This window comes from Idiotropiscis lumnitzeri, chromosome 15 (assembly GCF_059441095.1).
Source record: "Idiotropiscis lumnitzeri isolate Australia: NSW breed Sydney's pygmy pipehorse chromosome 15, RoL_Ilum_1.0, whole genome shotgun sequence".
In the NCBI taxonomy this organism is placed as follows: domain Eukaryota; kingdom Metazoa; phylum Chordata; class Actinopteri; order Syngnathiformes; family Syngnathidae; genus Idiotropiscis; species Idiotropiscis lumnitzeri.
In genome coordinates, this window is record NC_142405.1 from 1895869 (window position 1) to 1916970 (window position 21102).

General features: G+C 45.5%; 3 protein-coding genes across 5 annotated transcripts; 1 reads left to right on the forward strand and 2 right to left on the reverse strand.

Moving 5' to 3' along the window:
- Positions 1–237: 237 nt before the first annotated feature.
- Positions 238–8189, forward strand: hid1a (HID1 domain containing a). Its single transcript, XM_088317438.1, has 19 exons — positions 238–501; positions 879–1028; positions 1493–1663; positions 1907–2023; positions 3016–3122; positions 3193–3309; positions 3407–3614; positions 3692–3748; positions 3822–3962; positions 4163–4253; positions 5037–5188; positions 5284–5362; positions 5458–5622; positions 6448–6675; positions 6756–6892; positions 7018–7104; positions 7179–7270; positions 7347–7505; positions 7583–8189. Exons 1-19 carry the CDS (start codon positions 436–438, stop codon positions 7644–7646), a joined length of 2388 nt encoding a protein of 795 aa, XP_088173564.1. The 5' UTR covers positions 238–435; the 3' UTR covers positions 7647–8189.
- LOC148322096 (E3 ubiquitin-protein ligase TRIM16-like) lies at positions 7885–11165 on the reverse strand. Of its 2 annotated transcripts, XR_015846672.1 has the most exons (4): positions 11097–11165; positions 9954–11010; positions 9204–9346; positions 7885–9051 (listed from the first exon to the last, which is right to left on the reverse strand). XR_015846672.1 is itself a non-coding variant. In XM_088317446.1 (3 exons), exons 2-3 carry the CDS (start codon positions 10231–10233, stop codon positions 9327–9329), a joined length of 300 nt encoding a protein of 99 aa, XP_088173572.1. In that variant the 5' UTR covers positions 10234–11010; positions 11097–11165; the 3' UTR covers positions 7885–9326. The 2 variants fall into 2 exon arrangements, 1 of the variants encoding a protein (XP_088173572.1); XM_088317446.1 differs by having other exon boundaries at positions 7885–9346.
- ush1ga (Usher syndrome 1Ga (autosomal recessive)) lies at positions 11130–20453 on the reverse strand. 2 transcript variants are annotated; one of them, XM_088317442.1, is made up of 4 exons: positions 18284–20453; positions 13518–13980; positions 12162–12955; positions 11130–11635 (listed from the first exon to the last, which is right to left on the reverse strand). In XM_088317442.1, exons 1-4 carry the CDS (start codon positions 18445–18447, stop codon positions 11632–11634), a joined length of 1425 nt encoding a protein of 474 aa, XP_088173568.1. In that variant the 5' UTR covers positions 18448–20453; the 3' UTR covers positions 11130–11631. The 2 variants fall into 2 exon arrangements, with proteins under 2 accessions (XP_088173568.1, XP_088173569.1); XM_088317443.1 differs by lacking the exon at positions 11130–11635 and having other exon boundaries at positions 12158–12955.
- Positions 20454–21102: the final 649 nt, after the last annotated feature.

The window sequence follows — 21102 nt, forward strand, 5'->3', positions numbered from 1 at the left end:
TAATATTGAGTCTATTCCCATTTGCGGGGTGACGCAGTAAAATGTATCCAAAAGATGTCGCTGTTGACCAAAGCATCCGCGTTAAACACAACCGTCGGGCTTCCACTCATTTTATTAATTGTACATAGTAACAATTCGGCGATATCAACAACATATATATTAACAATTCATCCTAAAAGCACATATTGAATCACACGTAGGTAAAAAATACTGCCGTAACATTTATAACTAATGAGTGAATAACAAGAAACTAATCTTTTTGACGCCATAAAAAAACCCGGAAGTGACCAGCCAATGGCGTGAATACCCAGCAAAACAGAACCCCGCCCCTTTCTCCTATGACTCAAAGCAAAGGACAGAGTGGTGATTAACAAGAATCTTCATCGGCAACGGCGCCACTCTTATCATTATTCGTTTAAAGATAGAAAATCGACAATGGGCAGTACCGACTCAAAACTGAACTTCAGGAAAGCAGTGATTCAGCTGACAACCAAAACGCAGGTTAGACGCTATTGTTGCGATTGTAAGCGACGAACACAATAATGAGACCGCGTTCACAACACACCGTTCCATTTAACCATGAGAAATAATCATTTGGCGTTTATTCGATTGACGGACCACATTCACCGAAATCCAAATACGTCACGTTAACAGCATGGTCATAATGTCATTTGCTGTCACGCAACATTTTTGGGGACAAAATGCTGGCCTGGTGAAATCAAAGCTGCACGCTGTTGACATGGATGCGGCAGGTGCATCGTGTTTACATTGTCGTCATCACTCACTGGGCAGGCTACACAAATGATGCTCATGCACTGCAGCGCCACTCCAATTTCGTCATTTTTGTCGATTGAACATTTTCCGGTGCTGTGTTGCAGCCAGTGGAAGCCACGGATGATGCCTTCTGGGACCAGTTCTGGGCGGACAGCACCACCACAGTCCAGGATGTCTTTGCATTGGTTCCGGCTGCAGAGATCAGAGCTCTACGAGAGGAATCCCCGTCCAATTTAGCCACCCTGTGCTATAAGGTAACCGCAACATATGGATTACTGGCTCTGCCGGACTTTTTGGAAACCGCGTCACGGGCCAATGCTTTCGAACAATGTCCCGCTCTTAGATGTGGAAAAAAGTGAGTCACCTCCGTGCTCATGTTTTCTTTTCCACTTCCTGCCAGAGGTCGCCCGCGACAAAAACACACTTGATGCTGCAAAGGAGTGAATAATGTTACAGCACTTCGTAGTACCAGGAACTATTAGGGGTGCGGTGTTTAAAGAAAAAACAAAGATGCAACACGATGACACGACCGCTGTTGCATTTACAAGCCATTTATGATGTATAGACCATGAAATAAAAGTGGCAATTCAGAATATTTGTCTGCTCTGCAGGTTGTGTATGTTTGTGCTCATGACGTTTGTGTCAACAGATTGAAGATGTCAGTCAATAAACAATTGAGTTGATTTAACGAGGCGTGTTTTGTGGGACGTTTCCTCAGGCGGTGGAGAAACTGGTGCAGGGCGCCGACTCGGGCTGCCCCGACGAGCGGGAGAAGCAAGTGGTCCTGAACTGCATTCGCGTCCTGACCCGCATCCTCCCGTACATCTTCGAGGACCAAGACTGGAGGGGATTCTTCTGGTCCACCGTGCCCGGTGCCGGTCGGGCCGGGGTGAGTTCTTGTGTGAGGATCCGCTTCGGTTGACGCGGAATGAACGCTGAACGTTGCGTCCGTCTCCATGGCAACGGTTGGCTTGCCAGGTGGACAGAGGAAACAGACCGACTCATATGATCACGCAAATGTTTATCGACGCCTTTAGTTGACTTCCTCCTCAATCAGTGAGGAGAAAATCAATCAAAGTTTGAGAATGACTAGTTTAGATTTTTTTTTCTTTTCTGTTTTGTCTTTATGCAGGCAGAGGAGCTGGACGACGACGAAGGCGCTCGCCCGCTGGCCGAGTCGCTCCTCCTCGCCATCGCCGACTTGCTCTTCTGTCCCGATTTCACCGTGCACAGCCACAAAAGAGGCCCGGTCAGTCCTCCGTTTCTACTCGCTCGCTTTGATCGTCGACACGAGCCGACTTTTACCGGCTGTCGTTTTCCCCTGAACGTTTCCTCCTTCCTGCCGCAAATCCGCCCCACGAAACCTGTCGCGTGAGTTTAACGCTTTGACAAATCAAAAGAGAGCGTGATGACGCCGTCAGTCGTAACAGGAAGAGCGCTTTTGTGACGCTAATGGACCGAAAGGAATGTCGTCGCTCCGACTTTTGGCTGCGTGCGTCCCGTGCAATTAAATAATCAACATTTCAACCTCTTTTGGTTGTCTGAGTGGAAAAAAAGATTGCCACAAAGATCAGAACTTGCAGGTCACACTTGAACGGAGACGAGAGAGAATATTTGAATTTATATGCCGACGTGCACAATGATCATGTTCATAAAATGTCTGGATTTTATTTTGGTAGCGGTTGAATGAAAATTCTGAAAGTTTATTTTGTTTAGTTGTGGAGCGTCAGACGTACTGAAGGCAAGTCAACCGTGCGTTACAGACGCCGAGTCTAAATACAAAATGAAGCAAGTTAAAACCGCAAAAGAAAAAGCAAGATGGTGAAAACAAGGAATGGTCGCATTTTATTTTGGTTCGCAACTTTTGTTCTTGTCGCAGTGCAAACTCTTCTTTTCAAATATTTTTTAAACCTGATGTAAATCCAAAATAAAATTAAAAAAACAAAACAAAAACACTCAATCAGGTTCTTAAAAGGGACCGAAGATGATTTTGCACTTTACATCGCAAACAGAAATTTAAATCAAAATGAGCACTTTAGTTTTCTTCTATGGACGAATGACAATGTAACCTCGGAATCCCAATTACAGAAATTCATTTAAAAAATGGAAGTGGTCAAAATGTACTTTTTTTTTTTTTTTTAATTTATTTGGTCTCCATTTTTTTCCCCAGAGCGAGTATGCAAGCAAGCATGTATCGAGCGCTTCCGTGCACCAAAGCATTTTTTGGCGTGTGTGTTGCAGGACTCCGTGGAGAACATGCATTCCATAGACAGCTGCGAATACATCTGGGAAGCGGGCGTGGGCTTTGCGCAGTCGCCCCCTCTCAACTACATCCATGATTTGAATCGGTGAGCTCCCGACTTCTGCCGGCTCGTCTCTTCATCTTCTGGCTTTTGACCGGTTGATGTCGTCGTTCAGCACGGAGCTGCTGAGGTTGCTGCTCACCTGCTTCTCCGAGGTCATGTACCTGCCGGCCTCCGCCGACAACCACGTTCTCAACCCCTGGGTCACCTTCTTCTGCTCCACCGACAATCGGTGAGCGTGTGCGCGCTCAAGTTTCTTCAAACGCAGCGGGCTCACTTTCGTTGAAGTGACGTGAGCACGGTTGATTGTTTAGTTTTTTGCCCCGCAGGCACGCTTTGCCGCTGTTCACCTCGCTGCTGAACGTGGCGAGCGCCTACGACCCGGTGGGCTACGGCATCCCGTACAACCACCTGCTCTTCTCCGACTACCGGGAGCAGCTGGTGGAGCAGGCCGTGCAGATCCTCATCGTGACGCTGGAGCACGACGGCGGGCCTTCCCACTGCCCGTCGTCTCCCTCCGCCGCGGAGGAACACGAGGTGCGCCGGCAAAGTCCGCCGCGTCCCGTTTGAACGGCGCCGAGTCGCTCCAATTGTTCTTCCCTCTCTGTCCGCAGTCCGGCGGCCCCGAAAATTTGTTTGTGAATTATTTGTCGAGGATTCACCGAGAAGAGGTACGGCCCGGACCGCGTCGGTGAGGTTGCGAGCGGATCTTTTTCCTGAACGTTCTCTTTGCGGTCCGTCCAGGATTTTGATTTTGTACTCAAAGGTTTGGCTCGTCTCCTCACCAACCCGTTGACTCAAACGTACCTGCCTAATTCCACCAAAAAGATCCAGTTCCATCAGGAGCTCCTGGTGCTCTTCTGGAAACTCTGCGACTTCAATAAGGTAGGAGAGCGCTCACAATGATCACATTTATAAAAGTTTTAAGTAACGCACAATCTGCATATTTGGATTCATTTGCATATATGCAAATGAATTGATAACACTTCGCTTTGTTGACCAAATCAAGGCATGAAGAAACATCTAAGATTTTTCTGACAGCTGCTCCAAATTTGTGTTGCCTGTTTTTTTCCCCCCCGTGCCAGAAATTCCTCTTTTTCGTCCTGAAGAGTAGCGACGTCTTGGATATTCTGGTTCCAATCCTCTACTACCTAAATGATGCCAGAGCTGACCAGTGTAAGCCTTCTCACGTGTGTGTGTGTGTGTTTTATCAGAAACAGTTTCTTCCCAAGAGCCATCTCCATTTTAAACTCTCACACACACACGACCACCCGTACCTTGCAGAACAGCAACGTGATGTGTTTTTATATACCCTATTCAGTATTATTTTCCATTGCACTAACTATTCTCTTATTAATCTAATTTATATATTTTATTATTGTTGTATTGCACTGGAGAGGGAAGCTCTCTAATCTCGTTGCACACTTGAGTACAATGACAATAAAGGCATTTCTGATTCTGAAAACGTTCAAATTCTACACGCGTGCCGTGGCTCAATGAAGGCTAAAATGCAGTCTCAAAATTGCTGGGCTAAAAGAAACACAAATTGGGTAAAATAACTAACCCATTAATCGTAAATTTTAAGACAAAAAATAATGTTAGGAACTTTAAACCAAACCAAACTTTCAACTGAATAAAAAGACAAAACAAGATGAATGCCACTGCGCTAGCTAACCCAACGTTGGGTCCAAAAGGGATGCTGGGTTATTTATACCCAGCTCATTGAGTTGAGGATTTGGCTCACCAAGATGGGTCAAGATTTTGATCCCAGAAAGGTTAAAAAAAAAAGAAGAAAAAAAAGGCGACCCTGAAATGGGTTAGCGGGTGTAGTTGTGGGTAAAGATAATACTTTCTTCTTATTTTATTCCCAACAATTTCTACGACAATCCTATTTGTACCAAAATGGTGAGCCACTTTGTATTTTGATGCATCGAACGTGCTTGTCATGTGTTTGTGCAGCCCGCGTGGGCCTCATGCACATCGGCGTGTTCATCCTGCTGCTGCTGAGCGGCGAGAGGAACTTCGGCGTGCGCCTCAACAAGCCCTACGCCCTCCACGTGCCCATGGACATCCCGGTGTTCACGGGCACGCACGCCGACCTGCTGATCGTGGTGAGAGGGCCGAGCGCGTCGCCATGGAGACCGGACCATCCTTTCCACCCCTCCCCCGTGAGAGCCAACCAGCTGTTGCTTTGTTTGCGTTGCAGGTCTTCCATAAGATTATCACCACGGGCCACCAGCGTTTACAACCTCTCTTCGACTGCCTGCTCACCATTGTTGTGAACGGTGATTCTTTCGCCGCATTCTTCTGGAATTTATAAAAAAAAAGGTCAAATAAAATAGTTGGAACAATTCCATTAACGAGGATATTTTCTTGTCAGTGTCGCCGTATTTGAAAAGTTTGTCCATGGTGGCGGCCAATAAGCTGCTCCACCTGCTGGAGGCCTTCTCCACCAGCTGGTTCCTGTTCTCTGCCGCCCAGAACCACCATCTGGTCTTTTTCCTCCTGGAGGCATTCAACAACATCATCCAGTATCAGTTTGACGGTAATTGCACTTTTAACGTCACGACAACATTTTTCCAACTGAACGCCACTGCACAGAAAATGGAAAGCTTGTGTTCGTGTCGATCAGAACCAGAGCGTGCTTTTATTTGATTCCTATTTTTTCCCGTCCTCATCTGAGGGAGTTGTGCTGCATTACAGATTGAAAGTCTGAATGTGTTTTTTGACAATAAGTGAAAATAATTTAGTTAAGTCTATTTGTTAATGATAGTTATGCTTTGGGGCAGAAGGAACCGGTTAGGCTTTCCCATTTCAGCGCTCATGGCTTAGAAGTTTAGAAAAAACGTTTGGGGCGAAATGATGTAAGTGCAGTCGTTTGCGTTTGTTACGTCACAAAGACTTTTTGGAGATGGACGATCAGCACGTGCACAGACTGTGATGTGGGAGGCTGACGCCCGCAACGTGTCCTGCTGTTTTAATCGAATGACAACCTCAACATGAATTTTAAGAATTTTTTTGGGTTTGCAACATTTTAAGAAGCGAAGTCTTAACATCCCATTTTATTTACGATTTTAAACGATAAAATTCATGGGACAAATTTTCATTAAAAGTGTAAAAATCTCAACATTCAACTTTGACATTTGTATGAAAAGATTGTGTGCCGTGTCGCTTAACATTTTTTACTCTCTTCAGCTTTTGATGTGAGCCATGTTTATTTGAATAATTTCAACATGCAGCATATCAATAAATGTTTCATTGGCTAAAGTTCCAATTAACTCGTTAAGTCAACAGCACACTCGATTTTGCCTCCATTGCTTTGCGACGTGATGACTGGGTGTTGTGAAAAATGGATGCTTCTTCTCGGCAGGAAACTGCAACCTGGTGTACGCCATCATCCGCAAGCGGAACATCTTCCACCAGCTGGCTAACCTGCCGTCGGACCCGGCCGCCATCCAGAAGGCCCTGCAGAGAAAGAGGAAGTCGCCTGACGTCATCTCGCGCACCAGCTCGCAGGAAACCGTCTCCATGGAGGGTTCCCGTCCCGCCGTGCCCGCAGAACCTGGCACCTTGAAGGCCAGCCTGGTCGCCATACCCGGTCAATCAAACGACTTTTAGAATCACAAACTCAGGACAAAAAAACAAAACAAAGGAGCTGATGATTGTATTTCTTTCCAGGCATTGACAAACTGACCGAGAAGTCTCAGGTGTCCGAGGACGGCACCATGGTGTCCGTTTCTAAGATGGCGCACTCGGAGCAGATCGCAGCCAGCGGCACCAGCGACACAGAATCCAACTCGGGCAAGGACAATGAGGTCAGTGTGTGTTTTTGTAGTGAAGAGAGGAAAAAAAAAAAAAAGAACCGGAGGGGCGAGGTGAGAATAACTGGCCCAGCTGCAACTTTGGAGCTGAAAAAATTCAAACTCTTCACTCCTCGCAGGATGTTTTCTACACTGAGGCAGAAATGGAGAGAAGACATTTGTCAAGTGCTTCGTCGGCGTCACTTTGGGCTCCCACACCGGATTGGGTAAACGGATTTCCCTCCTTTCCGTAATCAGAAAACTGAAAGCAAAAGCTTTTAACTCGGCTTTCCCTTTGCAGGTCCTCTCCTGGAAGTGCAAGCTCCCCTTGCAGACCATCATGCGACTGCTGCAGGTTTTGGTTCCACAGGTGGAGAAGATCTGCATCGACAAGTACGCACCGGTCGGATCTGACGTCTTTGTTCGTCTTTTACGTTGGCGATAAACATTCGCATCGGTGTCACGGCAGGGGTCTGACCGATGAATCGGAGATCCTCAAGTTCCTCCAGCACGGCACATTAGTTGGCCTGCTGCCCGTCCCTCATCCCATCCTCATCCGGAAGTACCAGGCCAACGCCGGCACAGCCATGTGGTTTCGCACCTACATGTGGGGCGTGGTCTACTTGCGGTGAGTCCCGGAAAGTCAACGGTGTTGCCATTTAAATTAGAATTGTATCATGGATTATTCCCCCCCCTTCTCTCCAGCAACGTGGACCCTCCCATCTGGTATGACACGGACGTTCGCCTCTTTGAGATTCAGAAGATGTAGACCAGACGACAGATGGTAAAGCTGACCGCGTTGAAGTCACCTCATAATCCTCACGACGCATGCCGAGTGCTCGTTTATCAGTTATCAATATTGTCCATAGGCAACTCGTTACACGTTGTTCTGGTTCTGGCCTGTGCAGCTGGTTTTAGTTTTAGTCTAACAAAAAAAGAATTCAGGTCAAGTTGGACTCATTGAGGGGAGACTGTTTTATTTTTTTGTTTTGTTTTTGGGGGGGGGCTAGGATACTTGTTTGACACCTCATAAATATTCTAAACATGAATTCTCAGCAATGTCACACACATCACATGGTAATTTTTGAGGCGGGATTCCGCTACTTGACATGCTTTAAAGTAAACCTGCACCTTTTTTTGTGACCGTACAAACAATTAGACTGGATTGTTTTGTTTCTAACGTTGCTTGTTTAAAAGTGTATTTTCCTTAAATTATTCAGAATATATATATTGCTTTGTGGAATGTGTCATGAATACTAAATGCAGTAATATTTTGAGACATTAAAGCATCTGATAAAATGCAGAAGTCAAAGGAGCCTTTTTACTTTTGTCCAGAAGATGGCGCTGTCGCCCTCCCTTGAAGTAAGTTAGGTTGTGTTCAACCAGCTTAACCTGCCGAGTTCACCATATTGTCAGCCATTTTAGAACACTTTGATATTTCCAGACCCACACAATAGTGTTCTGTAATTGAAGAAGCCAACAGCACCACATGATCTACAAAAAGCAAAGAAGTACAAAGTTCCAGACAAAAACAACATCTCAGCTCTTAAAAACATGTTTGGGCAAGCAGCAGAACCCCAAAAAAGGAAAGAAACCACCATTATTCATGATCCAATTTCAGGATGGAGGCCCTCAACGATGAAGTAGTTCTGCAGGCACAGCTGCACCGCCTTGAGGACGGCCCACCACAAGTTGAGGATGTCCAAGCGGTCCCGAGACCCCGTGGAAGGGCTGGGCAATAAACCGAAAATTTACCGTAACCGAAATTTATCACAATGACCGACATCATGTTGCCCATGACGCTAAATTCGGTGTTTAAAAAAAAGAAAAAAAGTATTTTCTGTCTGCGGCAAAGTTCATGCCCCTTTAAGACGGCGACGACGCATCTAGTCACGTGACTCCACCCATCTGACCCTAGTTGGAAACCCTAACAACATGGATCCCTGTTTGAGCCACAGTACTCAAGACGGCACATTTTCCTGATTATTCACACTTGTTTATTTGGCTTGTGTTGACAGTTTATTTTCATTTTGTTTAGCATTTTTGTATTTGGCATTATTTATATTGTTGACACTGGCTACGACCTGGACGTAAGCGTTCACATGGTCCACACGGGTCACGCCGACAATGGGCAAACAAACATCCGCCGCTCCCTCCTTCCATTGCGAGTATTCCTACAACAAAGCAAAGGATATTGCGAGCAGAACGCCTTCTTTACTGACGAATGTTCCTCTACGAGCCTTTTTATTCCATAATGCTCAAATCTGTGTACACTGTCAACCTTTGAAGCTGCGCCCTCGAGTTACATAACTCATCTGGTACTGACCTGCAGGAAGGAGACGCCTCACTTTGTTCATCTGCGCCAAATTCACGCCGTCGGCTCGCCGCCGCTCTGCCGCCAGACGTTCCGCCTCCTGCAGCCTTGAGAAGTGCTGATCCACCTGAGGCGTCACCTCCTGCCACCACCGACTGGAAAACAAGTCGTGGAAACGCTTTAGAGGAGGAAAGGGCTCAATTTGGTTTTGAAAACGGACAGATGGACAATGCCACTGCGACGTGATAGTGGCGCTATTAAAAGATCGATTACGCCCCCACTGAAGGCCCAAGTGACCAAATGTAGCACCCAGCACTTCTCAAGCAATAATCATTCAGGGATGAATGTTGCCGTCATGCCGTCATTGTTGCTCCGCAGCTTCTCCATCGCTTTGTCTGCGGCCGCGATGCACCGATTTATCTCCTCGTGCTTTTTCTGCAGCTCATTCTAAAATTACGTCAAGACAAATTGTTAAGTGATCCACTGAGTGAACTAGAGTGGGCCAACTTCATTTTTGCCATTTTTCAGTTAAATGCACAAATTGTGAGAGAAAAGACAGCCTACATCGAGGTTTTGGACTTATGGGGACAGTTAAAAAGATCCAATGGCGTTAGCCCACTCTTGTTCTGTTTCAAAATGATAAGTTAGCTAAGTGTAGTTGTCAGGTTAAAAAAAAAAGACAAAATGTCATTAGCCCACTCCAGTTCTTTGTTTAACACGAGATCTCAGTGGGCCACTTTGCAAATGTAACTGAGTCGAGACCTCCGCGTGAGCCCTCGCCTCCCGCAAAGACGCGGTGGCGAGCCCTTGGTGCCCCTGACCGCAGCAGTCGTCCGTCAGACAGAAGCGCTCCAGCGGAAGGCGCACGTGCGCGCATCCACGTGGCACGGTGGCTCCGGAACTTGGCGTTCTCCAGGTGAGGTCGGAGGTGCTCGTCGCAGAACGACGTCAGGCAGGATTTGACGACTTTGCTCGGCTCCCCGACGCACGTATCGCAGGCGACGTCGGGCTCCTCCGGGCTGTTACTGCCGCCGGCCGCCATGTTTGTCGCCTTTCATCTGAGTCGACGTCGTCTTTGTTTTTTGGAACTTCCAAAAGTCCCTCCTGCGGGTGAAAGGAAATACTTGCAAACCACGCCCGAGTTATCGTCTCATTTGAAATTCCTCCCTTGTTTGAGTCGTCGACTTTGTCTCGTTCTTCTAAAGAGACGCGCGATCCAAAGAGATAAAAGACGCAAATGAGGAGTGGATGGCGGTCCGCGTCCGGAGAATAAACTTCCAGTTGTTAAGTTTTCTTCTGAACACAAGTATGTGAGTCTGGATGTTTTTCTTTTCTTTTCTTTTGTTTGTTTCGTTCTAATATCATGCGGGCTACGGTCACGCGCGTCTTTTGTACTTTAATTCTTTTTAGGTAATATGACTTAGTCAGGACACTAAATAGAGTGTTCAAGCTCAATTTCTTGAACCCTAACGTATCTCCTCCCCCCTCCAAATGGTTTTCAGTTTTGACGTGACAATGAGACAACATTTCAGCATTTATTTCCAAATGTTGACAACTTGTCGTTGTCCAAATACAACGACTTGTCGCATCATGAGTCAGATTTACCTTTCAGTGTTGTCAGTTTACAGTAAAAAAATAAGAAAATTGCATTTCGCTGATCCAAACACTTTGAATTAGTGGAAAAAGAACCGTACCATTTGCATTCCAGAGTTGGCACCGTGGTGACCAAAAGAAAAACGATTTGATACACACCTGCATGTGGATCGGCAACATATTTCGCGGGGTTCTTCTTTGGTTCTTATTGTAAAAATTTCTCCTCCTGCAAACAACCAAACTACAAAATGAGCGTAATTGCAGAAAAAATAAAATATTTAAAATATCTCTTTAAAATGAAGACACACTTACTGAGCAAAAGCTGAGCAAGTCGACGCAAACGTGAAGTTGAGCGCATTTATTCCATAATATGAAGCAAATACTACCACATTAATAATGTGTTCTTGTGCAGAGAAGCACTCGGAGATGATCAAAATGCTCCAAGTTACTGTTATGACTGACGTTACCTACATAAATATTGACTCGACATGCACTTGAACAACAAATGATGAGAGGCAAGTGTTATAAAATGATCCTGGGACGCATTCACGCACCAACATAAATCTCAAATGCAAATATGCAGATGTCCTGGCTTGGCCGAGACCAAACTTGCTCCGAGTCAACAACACGAGGCCGAATGAAAAGTGTTATTACGTTCGTAACATGCTGAAAAAAAAGCGTAAAACACGAGAAGAGTCTCGGTCGACCCCATGGGGGCAAACGTGTCCAAAGACACAACAAGTTTGTGCCAGCATGTAACTTTGAATCTTTACATGGATCCTCTCCGTGTTCGAGGTAGATGCTTTCGTTGTCGCTCTCTGCAGCGATGCTCCCACCTCCGCTTCAATCATCTGCGCAACACGGAGAGGGCGGGTTAGAAATTTTGTAACTCAAAACAAAGTAGCATTTCACCATTTCAGACTCATCCAAGTGCAAAAATAAGTCAACCTCTGTCATGTTACGGGAGTTGGGCAACATCAGTGAGGCGCCCCCCCCCCTGAATGTCAGGTGGCATCTTTATTAGTGACAACGTCGACGTACAATAAAGGTCGGCATGAAATTCTCGCGGTTTTGGCGCAATGTCATTGTCGTAACGCAAAGCGCACGGGAGCAGGTCAGGACTGAACATTTGAGCCTGTCGACCTCCATTGAAGCAGATTCAGAGGTGCACGGAGACAAACGTTTTACTCAATCTCTTGCTTTGAAGGATTCACGTTTAAAAAACAGCTTTTTCATTTTTAAAGGACGAGGGCAGCATGGAACACTTTTTTTTTTTTTTATTCCAATGTGTCGAGGGTGTACCGCGTCTCCGGCCCAAAGCCACACACTCTCGCTCACAGACGTGCCGCAGAAAATGGCTGAATGACAAGTACTTACAGTTCAGTGTCCTCAATGCTCTCTGGGTCCTCGATGGTCTCAAGGCGGCGCTGACAAGCATCTAAGATCTTTTTCCTGGGCCCTAAAGGGATGCGGATGCTCTTGAGATCATGATCGGAGCAGAGCAGCAGCGCTTGCAGGTCAATCTTTTCCCTCCGAAAGATGGAGAAGAACTCGCTCATGCTCTGCGTGGCCAAGAAGACCTCCAGAGGGCTGGTGAGCGCCTCGTCGTCGTCGTCCAGGCCCAATTCCAGCTCCTCCCAGGGAAGCTCCTCCAGGTTCCTCTCCTGCAGGCTGCGAGCACTTCCGATGCTGTCTTCATCCAAGCTGCGGCGAGGGTGCAGTCGGCTGCGAAGATGCACCGCGTTACCCGAGGCGTCAGGCACATCCGGATCGGCCAGGTCAAACATCCCCCCGCTCACGTAGTTCCTCCTGAAGACCATAGTGCCCAGTCCGGGCCGGTTGAACAAGGAATCGCGTCCCGAGTCGGTGCTGACCTCCGAGTGGTCTGCGTTGGTCCCGTGGAGGTCCGGCTCGCTGATGGCACGTGAAATGGCGTCGTCGTTGTGGTCTCGGGGGAACATGTCGCGGATGTTGCGGCGGCCGTAATCCTTGGGGTTGACGTAAGTGCCGGGTTTGAGGAACATGACGTCGTTGCCCAGTTGGAGTCCGGAGAGGGAGCGTACGCTCTTCCGCCCGTCCTCGTAGATCTTAAAGCTCCCGTCTCCTTGCTTCTTTTTCTCCAGCTTCTTCTGGATCTTTGTCTTGCCTCGGTTTGTGGCATGAAGCGTAGCCTGGCGGCGACACAGCAGAGTTCAAATATTTGCAAAACACGTCATGAGACCGAGGAAACGTTGCTAACTCGTTTGTGGTTAAAACGCACGTCTGTCAGACCTTTGTCTCTCTGCCTCTGCAGGTCTTTCCGTCTCTCCGTCCTTGCGTCAGTCGGTCATTGCGGCATCTCTCCGTCCATCGCTTAGTTGTTGGGTCTCGTCTGTTGGTCAGGCACTATTTCCGTCTGTCTTTGGATCGCTCTTTTGTCTCGCCAAACACTTGTCTGTCCGTTTATCCTGTTTCTGTGTGAGTATCTCTTAGTTGGACTCTCCTGTCAGTTGGTTTATCGGTTTCTCTGTCCATGCCGTGTCTGTTTTTGTCTCTCCATCAGTCTGTGTCTATCAATCAATTGGTTGGTTGTCCAGTCAACGTTCATGGTGTGTCCGTCTGCAAGTTCGTCCTTGTCTGTTTAGTCTCTGTTCTGTCAGTTGGCCGTTGTCTTTTAGCGAGTGCCCTTGAAAGGATTTGCGCAAATCCGTGTCATATTTGCCAAACAGTTCTAAAACGTAAACAAGCGTTGACCTGCGAATATGGCACACTGACGACGGCGGCGGCGGCGGCGTTGAAGTTGTGCACCTTGTGGCTGACGGAGCCGCTGCTGTAACTGGAAAAGCTCATGACGTCTGACACGGACGCCTCGGGCACCTCCTTGTGGTACTTCTTCTCCATGCGCTGGTGGTGCTTCTTCTGCATCTTGGCGCACTCTTTGATGCGCCGCTCGGCGTCTCGAAACGCCCGCTCTTTCAGCTTGTTCACCAGCTTGGGGTTGAGCCCCATTTGCTTGGAGGCGATGGAGTCCAGGTAGCGGATGCAGTCCATATGACTCTTGGTGGCGGCCATGTCGAGCGGCGTGTGGTAGTCGTTATCCAGGCACCATATGTTGGCACCAAACGACACCAGGAAGAAAAGGCAGTTGTGGTGACCGTTGGCAGCGGCGAGGTGGAGTGGCGTGTTGCCCCAGATGTCACACTTGTCAGGGTTTCCTCTGTGAAACACAACAATATTGTTAGCTACAAGATTGAAGGTCGCGGTGCAAAGCTGAGGGGGGCGCGTGTGAACCTAGGGAACATGCTTTTTTTTCGCCGCCATACTACAAATAAAGTGTAATTGCACTTCCACTCCAGTAGTTGGCAGTGGTGCTCATTGGTCCAGAGCCCAAAACCAAATCAATCAGAACCAGTATTGCTTTGTGGACACACGATGACGAGTTTTGTGGCTCAACATCAATCCGACCAATAATTCTTTGGAATTTGGAGAAGGTCCTTGTCGGTTCCAGCAAGACTGCGCCCCAGTGCGCAAAGCAAGGTCAAAGGTCACAAAGGCGGCAGTTTGGTACCAAAGAACTTGAAAAGACCTCAACTTTTTTTTCCAAACGTGTCAGTCGACAATAAACATTGTTGTCACCTCAACGTGAGTCACACAGCGGCTGATCGGGCTGCAATTTGAGCTCGGACTTGTCGCCGCCTGGCTCGTTTTACAGGCGAGTCTTTCAAAAGGTTTGTGCACGGCGGATGATGTCACGCCACATTCCTCGAGCCTAATCAGGACTGCTATGACAATGTCCTGCATCGCCAGTTTAATGAGAACTTGCTTGTTGTTAAACGTGAAAGCATTATTCGTGCCATTCGTACGTTTCTACATTTAAAGTGCGGAATGTGTTCGTACAAGTAGCCTACGTGGTACTAATCCAAAGGTGCTGAATGGTTGCTAAATTTGCAACGTTCTTTGAAGTTGTTTGCAGGGCGGGACTTGTGTTTGGTCATTGTATGAATATGCCGCAAAAATGCTCGCATTGACTTGGGCGTTGACTTGATTCCACACCTGGTGCTCTGCTTCCGTTAATGAAATGCTTCGCAAGCTTTTAACGCCAAGTACCACCTTCGATTCTGATCCAATTAAGGAGCTTGAGAACTTGATTAAATTTTGAAAAATAAAAAATGCGGAATTGTGGTGGTTATTTATTTGAATGATGAAGTGCTGCAAAATCTCCATCAAACAAGCCATCAACATGCTCTAAATGTCAAAAGATGACACGTTATTATCTATGTTCAAATTCCATTTGAAGTTTTTTACGATGTTCCCAGCTCGGCTTACATAATGCGGGGAACAAGATCATGAGAGCTTTATGCGTGGTAATTTATGTCCCGCCGTTTAAATTGCCGAACACAAGAGAGGGCCGTCTGTTGGTTTACCCCTCGAGCGTCTTTTATCATATTATGGGATGTTTGCTTTCGATGACAGCCGCGCGCCGAGCGCGGCATCTTCCCGTGACACGCTCGTCATTATCTTTCGATGGCAGTTATTTATGGTATCTCATGTCAGGCTCGTATCATTAGCGGAATAATCCGTCTTTGGCCTGCGACGGGACTCTTGTTTGCACGGATTCCGTGGGAAATGTGGGATTTTATTTTTGGTAACAGTGCAAGAAGATTTCTTGTGTTGGACCACATTCAATGTAGTAAATGTCATTTTTTGACAGCGACGTCCTGACAGGACGTGAATTATTTCTCCATTTGACGCCGAGTTTAATTAAGAGGCTTTATAATGGGCCCATTTTTCTGACTTGCAGGCGAAACAGGTCAGCCGTTAACGATGAGCTTGTTGTGTGCCTCACGCGATGGCCCCTTTTATGCTCCCGGTAAAAGTCGGCGCTTTTCTGCGTGTTCTCCTGGTCGCCGTTTTGTAGAATCGGCACTGCCCGTCGGCGTTTGGACAACATTCTTAGTTTAATCGAGAGGAACCATGATTACGGATCACGGATTAATCAACAACTGATTTTTCAAATGATCGAAATGAATGATTGACCAATTCGATTTAAATATTCAATCTGTTTACTTTGATTGCTTTGTGTTAAAAAAAATAAATAAAAATAAGGAACAAGCGTTCAAGCGAAGTAAAAAAAAAAAAAAAGGAACCAAGAGCACGATCATACAATTGGAAGAATCTTTGCGCAAAAGGCCAACTTATCTTCTAAACAGACCATCCGCTGCTTATTTTATCAAGCGCCATCTTTTGTGATAACAGCCACTTTATAAAAGTCACCACGATGGCCGCCGGCTCTTGTTAAAGTGTCACACCGACGGCGCAAGCATTTAGGAAGGCGTCATAATTCACGCTCTTTTATGGGCCCCAACGTGGACATTCTGGCGAGCGCGCCGTAAAATATTGAAGAGGGAACGCATGGCTGAAGAGCATTTAATGAAATGCGATAACTCGCACATGACCTTGAAGACTGCAGCGCTCTTGTGACATTTCAAAGTCGTCATTAAACCACCAGGCCGGGCGTTAAAAATGACGAACTATCTTGTGTCTTCATGGATTGCTCGCAATTGCGAGTAACCCGTTTTTATACGGCGTAGGTGGGCACATTTCTGGGCTCAACGGTAGCAACTAATTAAAAAAAAAAAAAACGACAGGGTTAAATCTTGGTTAAAATAATCTTTCAAATGCATAAAAAAAATCTTTTTTTTTCTTCCCCTGAACAAAGACTCCCGTTTTAAAAAGAGTCACCAAACAAGAAGTTCTACGTCGTTGTTGTTTACAAAGGCTGTTTTTCAAGCTTCCAGTCATTCGCTTCCACCCCGGCGTCATCCTCCTCCTGGCGATGTTAACGTCAGACAGTTTATGTGCACCTTAAAAGTTCTCCAGAGGGGCCCCCGTTTTTGGGGGGATGGTTCAACTACAGGCCACGGGATTCTCGAATGGGAGAGGGCAACATTTGTCTTGTTGACCATTTAAAAATGTCAAGTTAAAACAGTACATGTGCTCCCATTTTTGGTCCAAAACTGGTGCTTTTTTTTCTGCCCAATCAAATTCATTCATAAAACTAAATTGAGACGTCGTTGACATTCATGCATTATTGGTTGGTATCTAGACAAAAATTTACCACCAAAAGAAGCGGGCTGTTTCTGTCATACTTTCAAAAATTTGAGGTACTTGAGTGGTTTTTGCATCGTCATACCAATTAGCAAATATTTCATCATAATTGAATGGCCTCTTTCCCCCACCCACATCTTCAGCCTTTTACCAACTTTCTATTGCTTAAGTCGTTTTTATGAAGTTGTGCCAACTCACAAATAAATAATAGCAATATTAACAATAGGTAATAGTGCTTCATTTTGGGATAGAAGCTCACGTGGATGTTTTGGCCACAATTCCAATAGGTATGTTTGGCGCAAACACAAAATTACCCCCACCCCACAAAAAAAAAACACCATCAGTGTGTTCAGTCAGTGATAACGAAAATAAATAACTAAATAAATAAAACGACAAAATTTCTGCAAAGCTAAAAATGTCAGGAAAAGCATATTAGAACACTTATTTGGGGTAATTAAACAGGGGTGTGTAGACTTTTTCATCCATTTCACTTTTATTTTTGATCCATAAGCTTATGAGCTTTAAGAATCCCCCAAAAAATCTGCTTTTTTTTTTTTTTTTTAGATAAGTGCTTTTCGTTATCAAAAAAAATGAGGTAAACAATTCAAAGAATTAAGAATATCCCACCAATATTGAATGGTCTCATCACCCTAACTTTGATTTGAATTGCTTAATCAGTTTTTGCATCGTCATACCATTAAACAATTCCACTAGAATTGAATGGGCGCTTCCCCCACCTACGCCTTACCCTTTCACTTCACTTTTCCTTTTCATTGTTTACGATAAGCAGGTTTTTTTTTACTTCTTAAGTCATAATAATTAAGAAATAAACAAAAGGTTGTTTTCTGATTCTCACAATTGTATGATTTTTAACAAGCACGGCATTCTCGAGTGATGAGATCACCATTCGAGCACGTTTGCCTGGTTATCCTCTTAAAATTGCAATGTGAGAAAAAAAGGGGGCTGTCATGCAACTCACCTACACGGTATTACTCTCATCGAATATGCGTTTGTAACGATAACAATCGTCATGTAAAATCGAGGACATTTATAAGATAAATTGGTTTTCATGTATTTATTTGAAAATAACCCCCCCCCACCACCACCACATTTCTAAAAACATTTGTACATCGATAACTAGTTTGCTTAAATTGATAACTAAGTAAATCAAAATGCATTAACATTTCAGTTTGATTATTTAGTTCTTTGGTCATGACGGCGAGGAGTAGTTCAAAGAGAGTTCAGTTGCTCATAAAAGTTGGTGCACCTCTCCAACCCCTTCTAGGCCCCTTTTAGTTGTGGTTGCGTCACAATTATTTTCTAATACGTCTAGCCTGGATTTGTATTACAGTGTAGGTGTACCTAATGAAGTGGCCTGTGTGAGTTTTTTTTTTTTTTTTTTAAGTACCCACCCCCTCGCCACGATGAGCCGCAGCGCCTCCAGGTTCCCGTGGTAGGCCGCCCACAGCGTCGGTGTCATGCCATCCTCGTCGGGCGCGTTGAGGTCCTTTCGGGTGGCCTCCTTCAGCAGGTCCAGGTAGCCATCCCGGGCCGCCTTGTGGTACCGATCGTTCATGGCGACCCGTTAGTCCGTCCTCGTTCGTTTGGCTTCATCGACACCTCCAGTTGCAGCACCCGCGCGACCGCTGTGGTCCTCGTCGTTATCCTCATAGCGGAAGTGGAGTTGCCGAGTTGCCGCGCCGCACCGAACCGCACCGGAGCTTCGGTCGATCGGTCGGTCGGTCAGTCAGTCGGTCGGTGTCCAGACTCCCGAGTCCCGAGGTGCTTGTGCGCGTCTCTGGTATCCAGGGAGGCGACGACGCGCTCGTTCATCGCTCAGGCCGCCTGAACAGTGCCCCCTCGTGGCCGACCTGCTCCTAAACACAAACACGCACACAAGCAGCGACCCTCGCGAGCAAATACATTCTATAAATAAAAGCCAAATGAGCACATTGTCTATTTCTACTAGATTTGTCGATACCACCAGCACCAACGACTACTACTACAGTGACAAAACTACACGTATGCTTACTATAGTATTATAGACATTGTAAAATGAGTATCTTATATATAATAATATATAGTGGATATAAAAATCTTTTCTTACGATTGGGCCAATTTTGTAATCATTGAGTGAAATAATCAAAATGGAATTTCAACTAATTGCACAGCCCTTACACTCTACTACTTCTACCACAATAACTACTTCTACGATAACAGCAACCGCAACACAACGACTCCTTAAGCCATGACAACAAAAATGCAAGTACTACCACAGCAACAACACGACTACTACTACTATTGCAAGACATCAACAGTAGTATTATACAATGTACAAAAGTACAACGACCACCACTTCTAATACTACAAATCGTACTCCAAAATCTATTAATGGCAATAGTAGTACCACAACGACAGGGTGGGTTCATTTGTTTGATGCTTGCGTTTCGCTAGGCAGGTCAGATCAATAATGTCCCACAGGGTGATCGGCTCGCCATTGATTCGTCAAATCATGCTTTGTTGGCAAACCTTCCTGTGGGCCTCTTTGGAAAGGAGCGCTTGTGACTAAGTTCGCTTCCTTCAAGGTCACGCTTCCGATGTTGAAAAGTCTCGCTTGGTTGATTGCAAACAGGTGATTTAAATATACTTCCTCATTGCGACAGACTCACGGGGAAGAATCGGCTTTGACATTTGCTTGGCGCGTTCTTCATTATTATTTTAAGCCTGTTGTCTCTGATGACAACCACGGGCGTACACAAGGAAGGTTCTTTATACCATACGGGCTTTTGCAAGGTTTAAAAAAAGCACCCAAGTCAGCCTCACCCCGCTAAGAATCTTGCGCAGCAGCTCATTAAAAGATAATAAGTATATAAAATGGCTGCCACTTGTTGCACGCTGCATTGAAATTCTCCCACACGGTGCCCAGTTGAAACCGGCATGACAATGGACGCAAATAGATAAGATAGATGTTGACTTGGGGGCGGCGGGTTCGTGTGGCTCGCCCGTGAGCGCACACATACACATGCGCCAAACATCTTTGTACAAGTCTTGCATAGCATTAAAAACCCAAAACTATTTCCACTTTCAAATGCAGGGGCTCCACACGCCTATTTTGAGAATTCCCGTCATGAGGAGATTTTGAGTTCTCAAGGCAAAGATCATTCACTGCCAGCCATTTTTGGCTTCTATATCCGTCAATGGCAGTGTGTGAGTTCATGTTGCATAATTATGTATAAAATAATCAAATAATGTCGTATGAGCATCTGTCCAAGCAAATCTATATTTAAATTGTATATACGTGCAGAGAAGGGAAAGGAACCGGTTTCAGTGTGCTGTGGAATTAGTGAGAAAAACGTATTTCCTCGAAACATGAGCTGAACTTTAGAGGAATATTTTGCGCAAAACAGCCGTTGTTTGGCCATAATCTGGTGGGCTGCTCACGACAGATTTATTGACCTTTATGGCTCCTCCAGCTGTGTTTTGGGAGCCTATAAAAAGGCGGACGGACACCTCGACATCCCACACTTGCGCTCAGGTCAGCCTACAGGTAAGGTCCGACGTCGCCACATTCCACTTTTTTTGGTGGTGAATGAGTGAAAAAAAAATAACTCTGCTTTGTGAAAATAGGCTGGTTACTTTTTTTTCAACCTCACAATAAAAAAAAAAATCTATATTTAAAATCAAGAGATAAGATAAGATTGTGATTGATATTTTGGGGACTTTTAAGTCTTTCACAGCAACAGAACCGGAGAAGCTTGATTTTTTTTCCCATGTGTGACTTATGTTAGACAAATGTTTTTTTTTTTTTATTTTGTATTTTTTCCATTTTTGTAAGTCAAGCTACAATATTGTCCGGCCACTCTTATAAAAGAGATTGTCCATCCATCTCAATTAGTTTTTTTAACAGTTAAATAATGGTAAAAAAATCAAAATTGTTAGCAAATGTTTCTTTTTTTTTTTTTTAAAGTCTACAAATGGAAGTAAAAACCACAATTCCGAGTCCATATTTTTTTTACTTTCACTTTGGTAAAAGAGTTGAATCTTCTCTTCAACCTACAGAATATATGGCCGTGAGTATTTTGAGTTTGGAAAGCGTCGGAAACTATGTGCCATATGCTGACGAACTCAGCTAAACCAGTGTTGCAATGTCAAAGTGCCAATTATGTTGATTCCGCTCACGGAAACGTTTGAACCTGGGCGGGTTCTTCGGGGGGAATGGCAACCAGCGGGC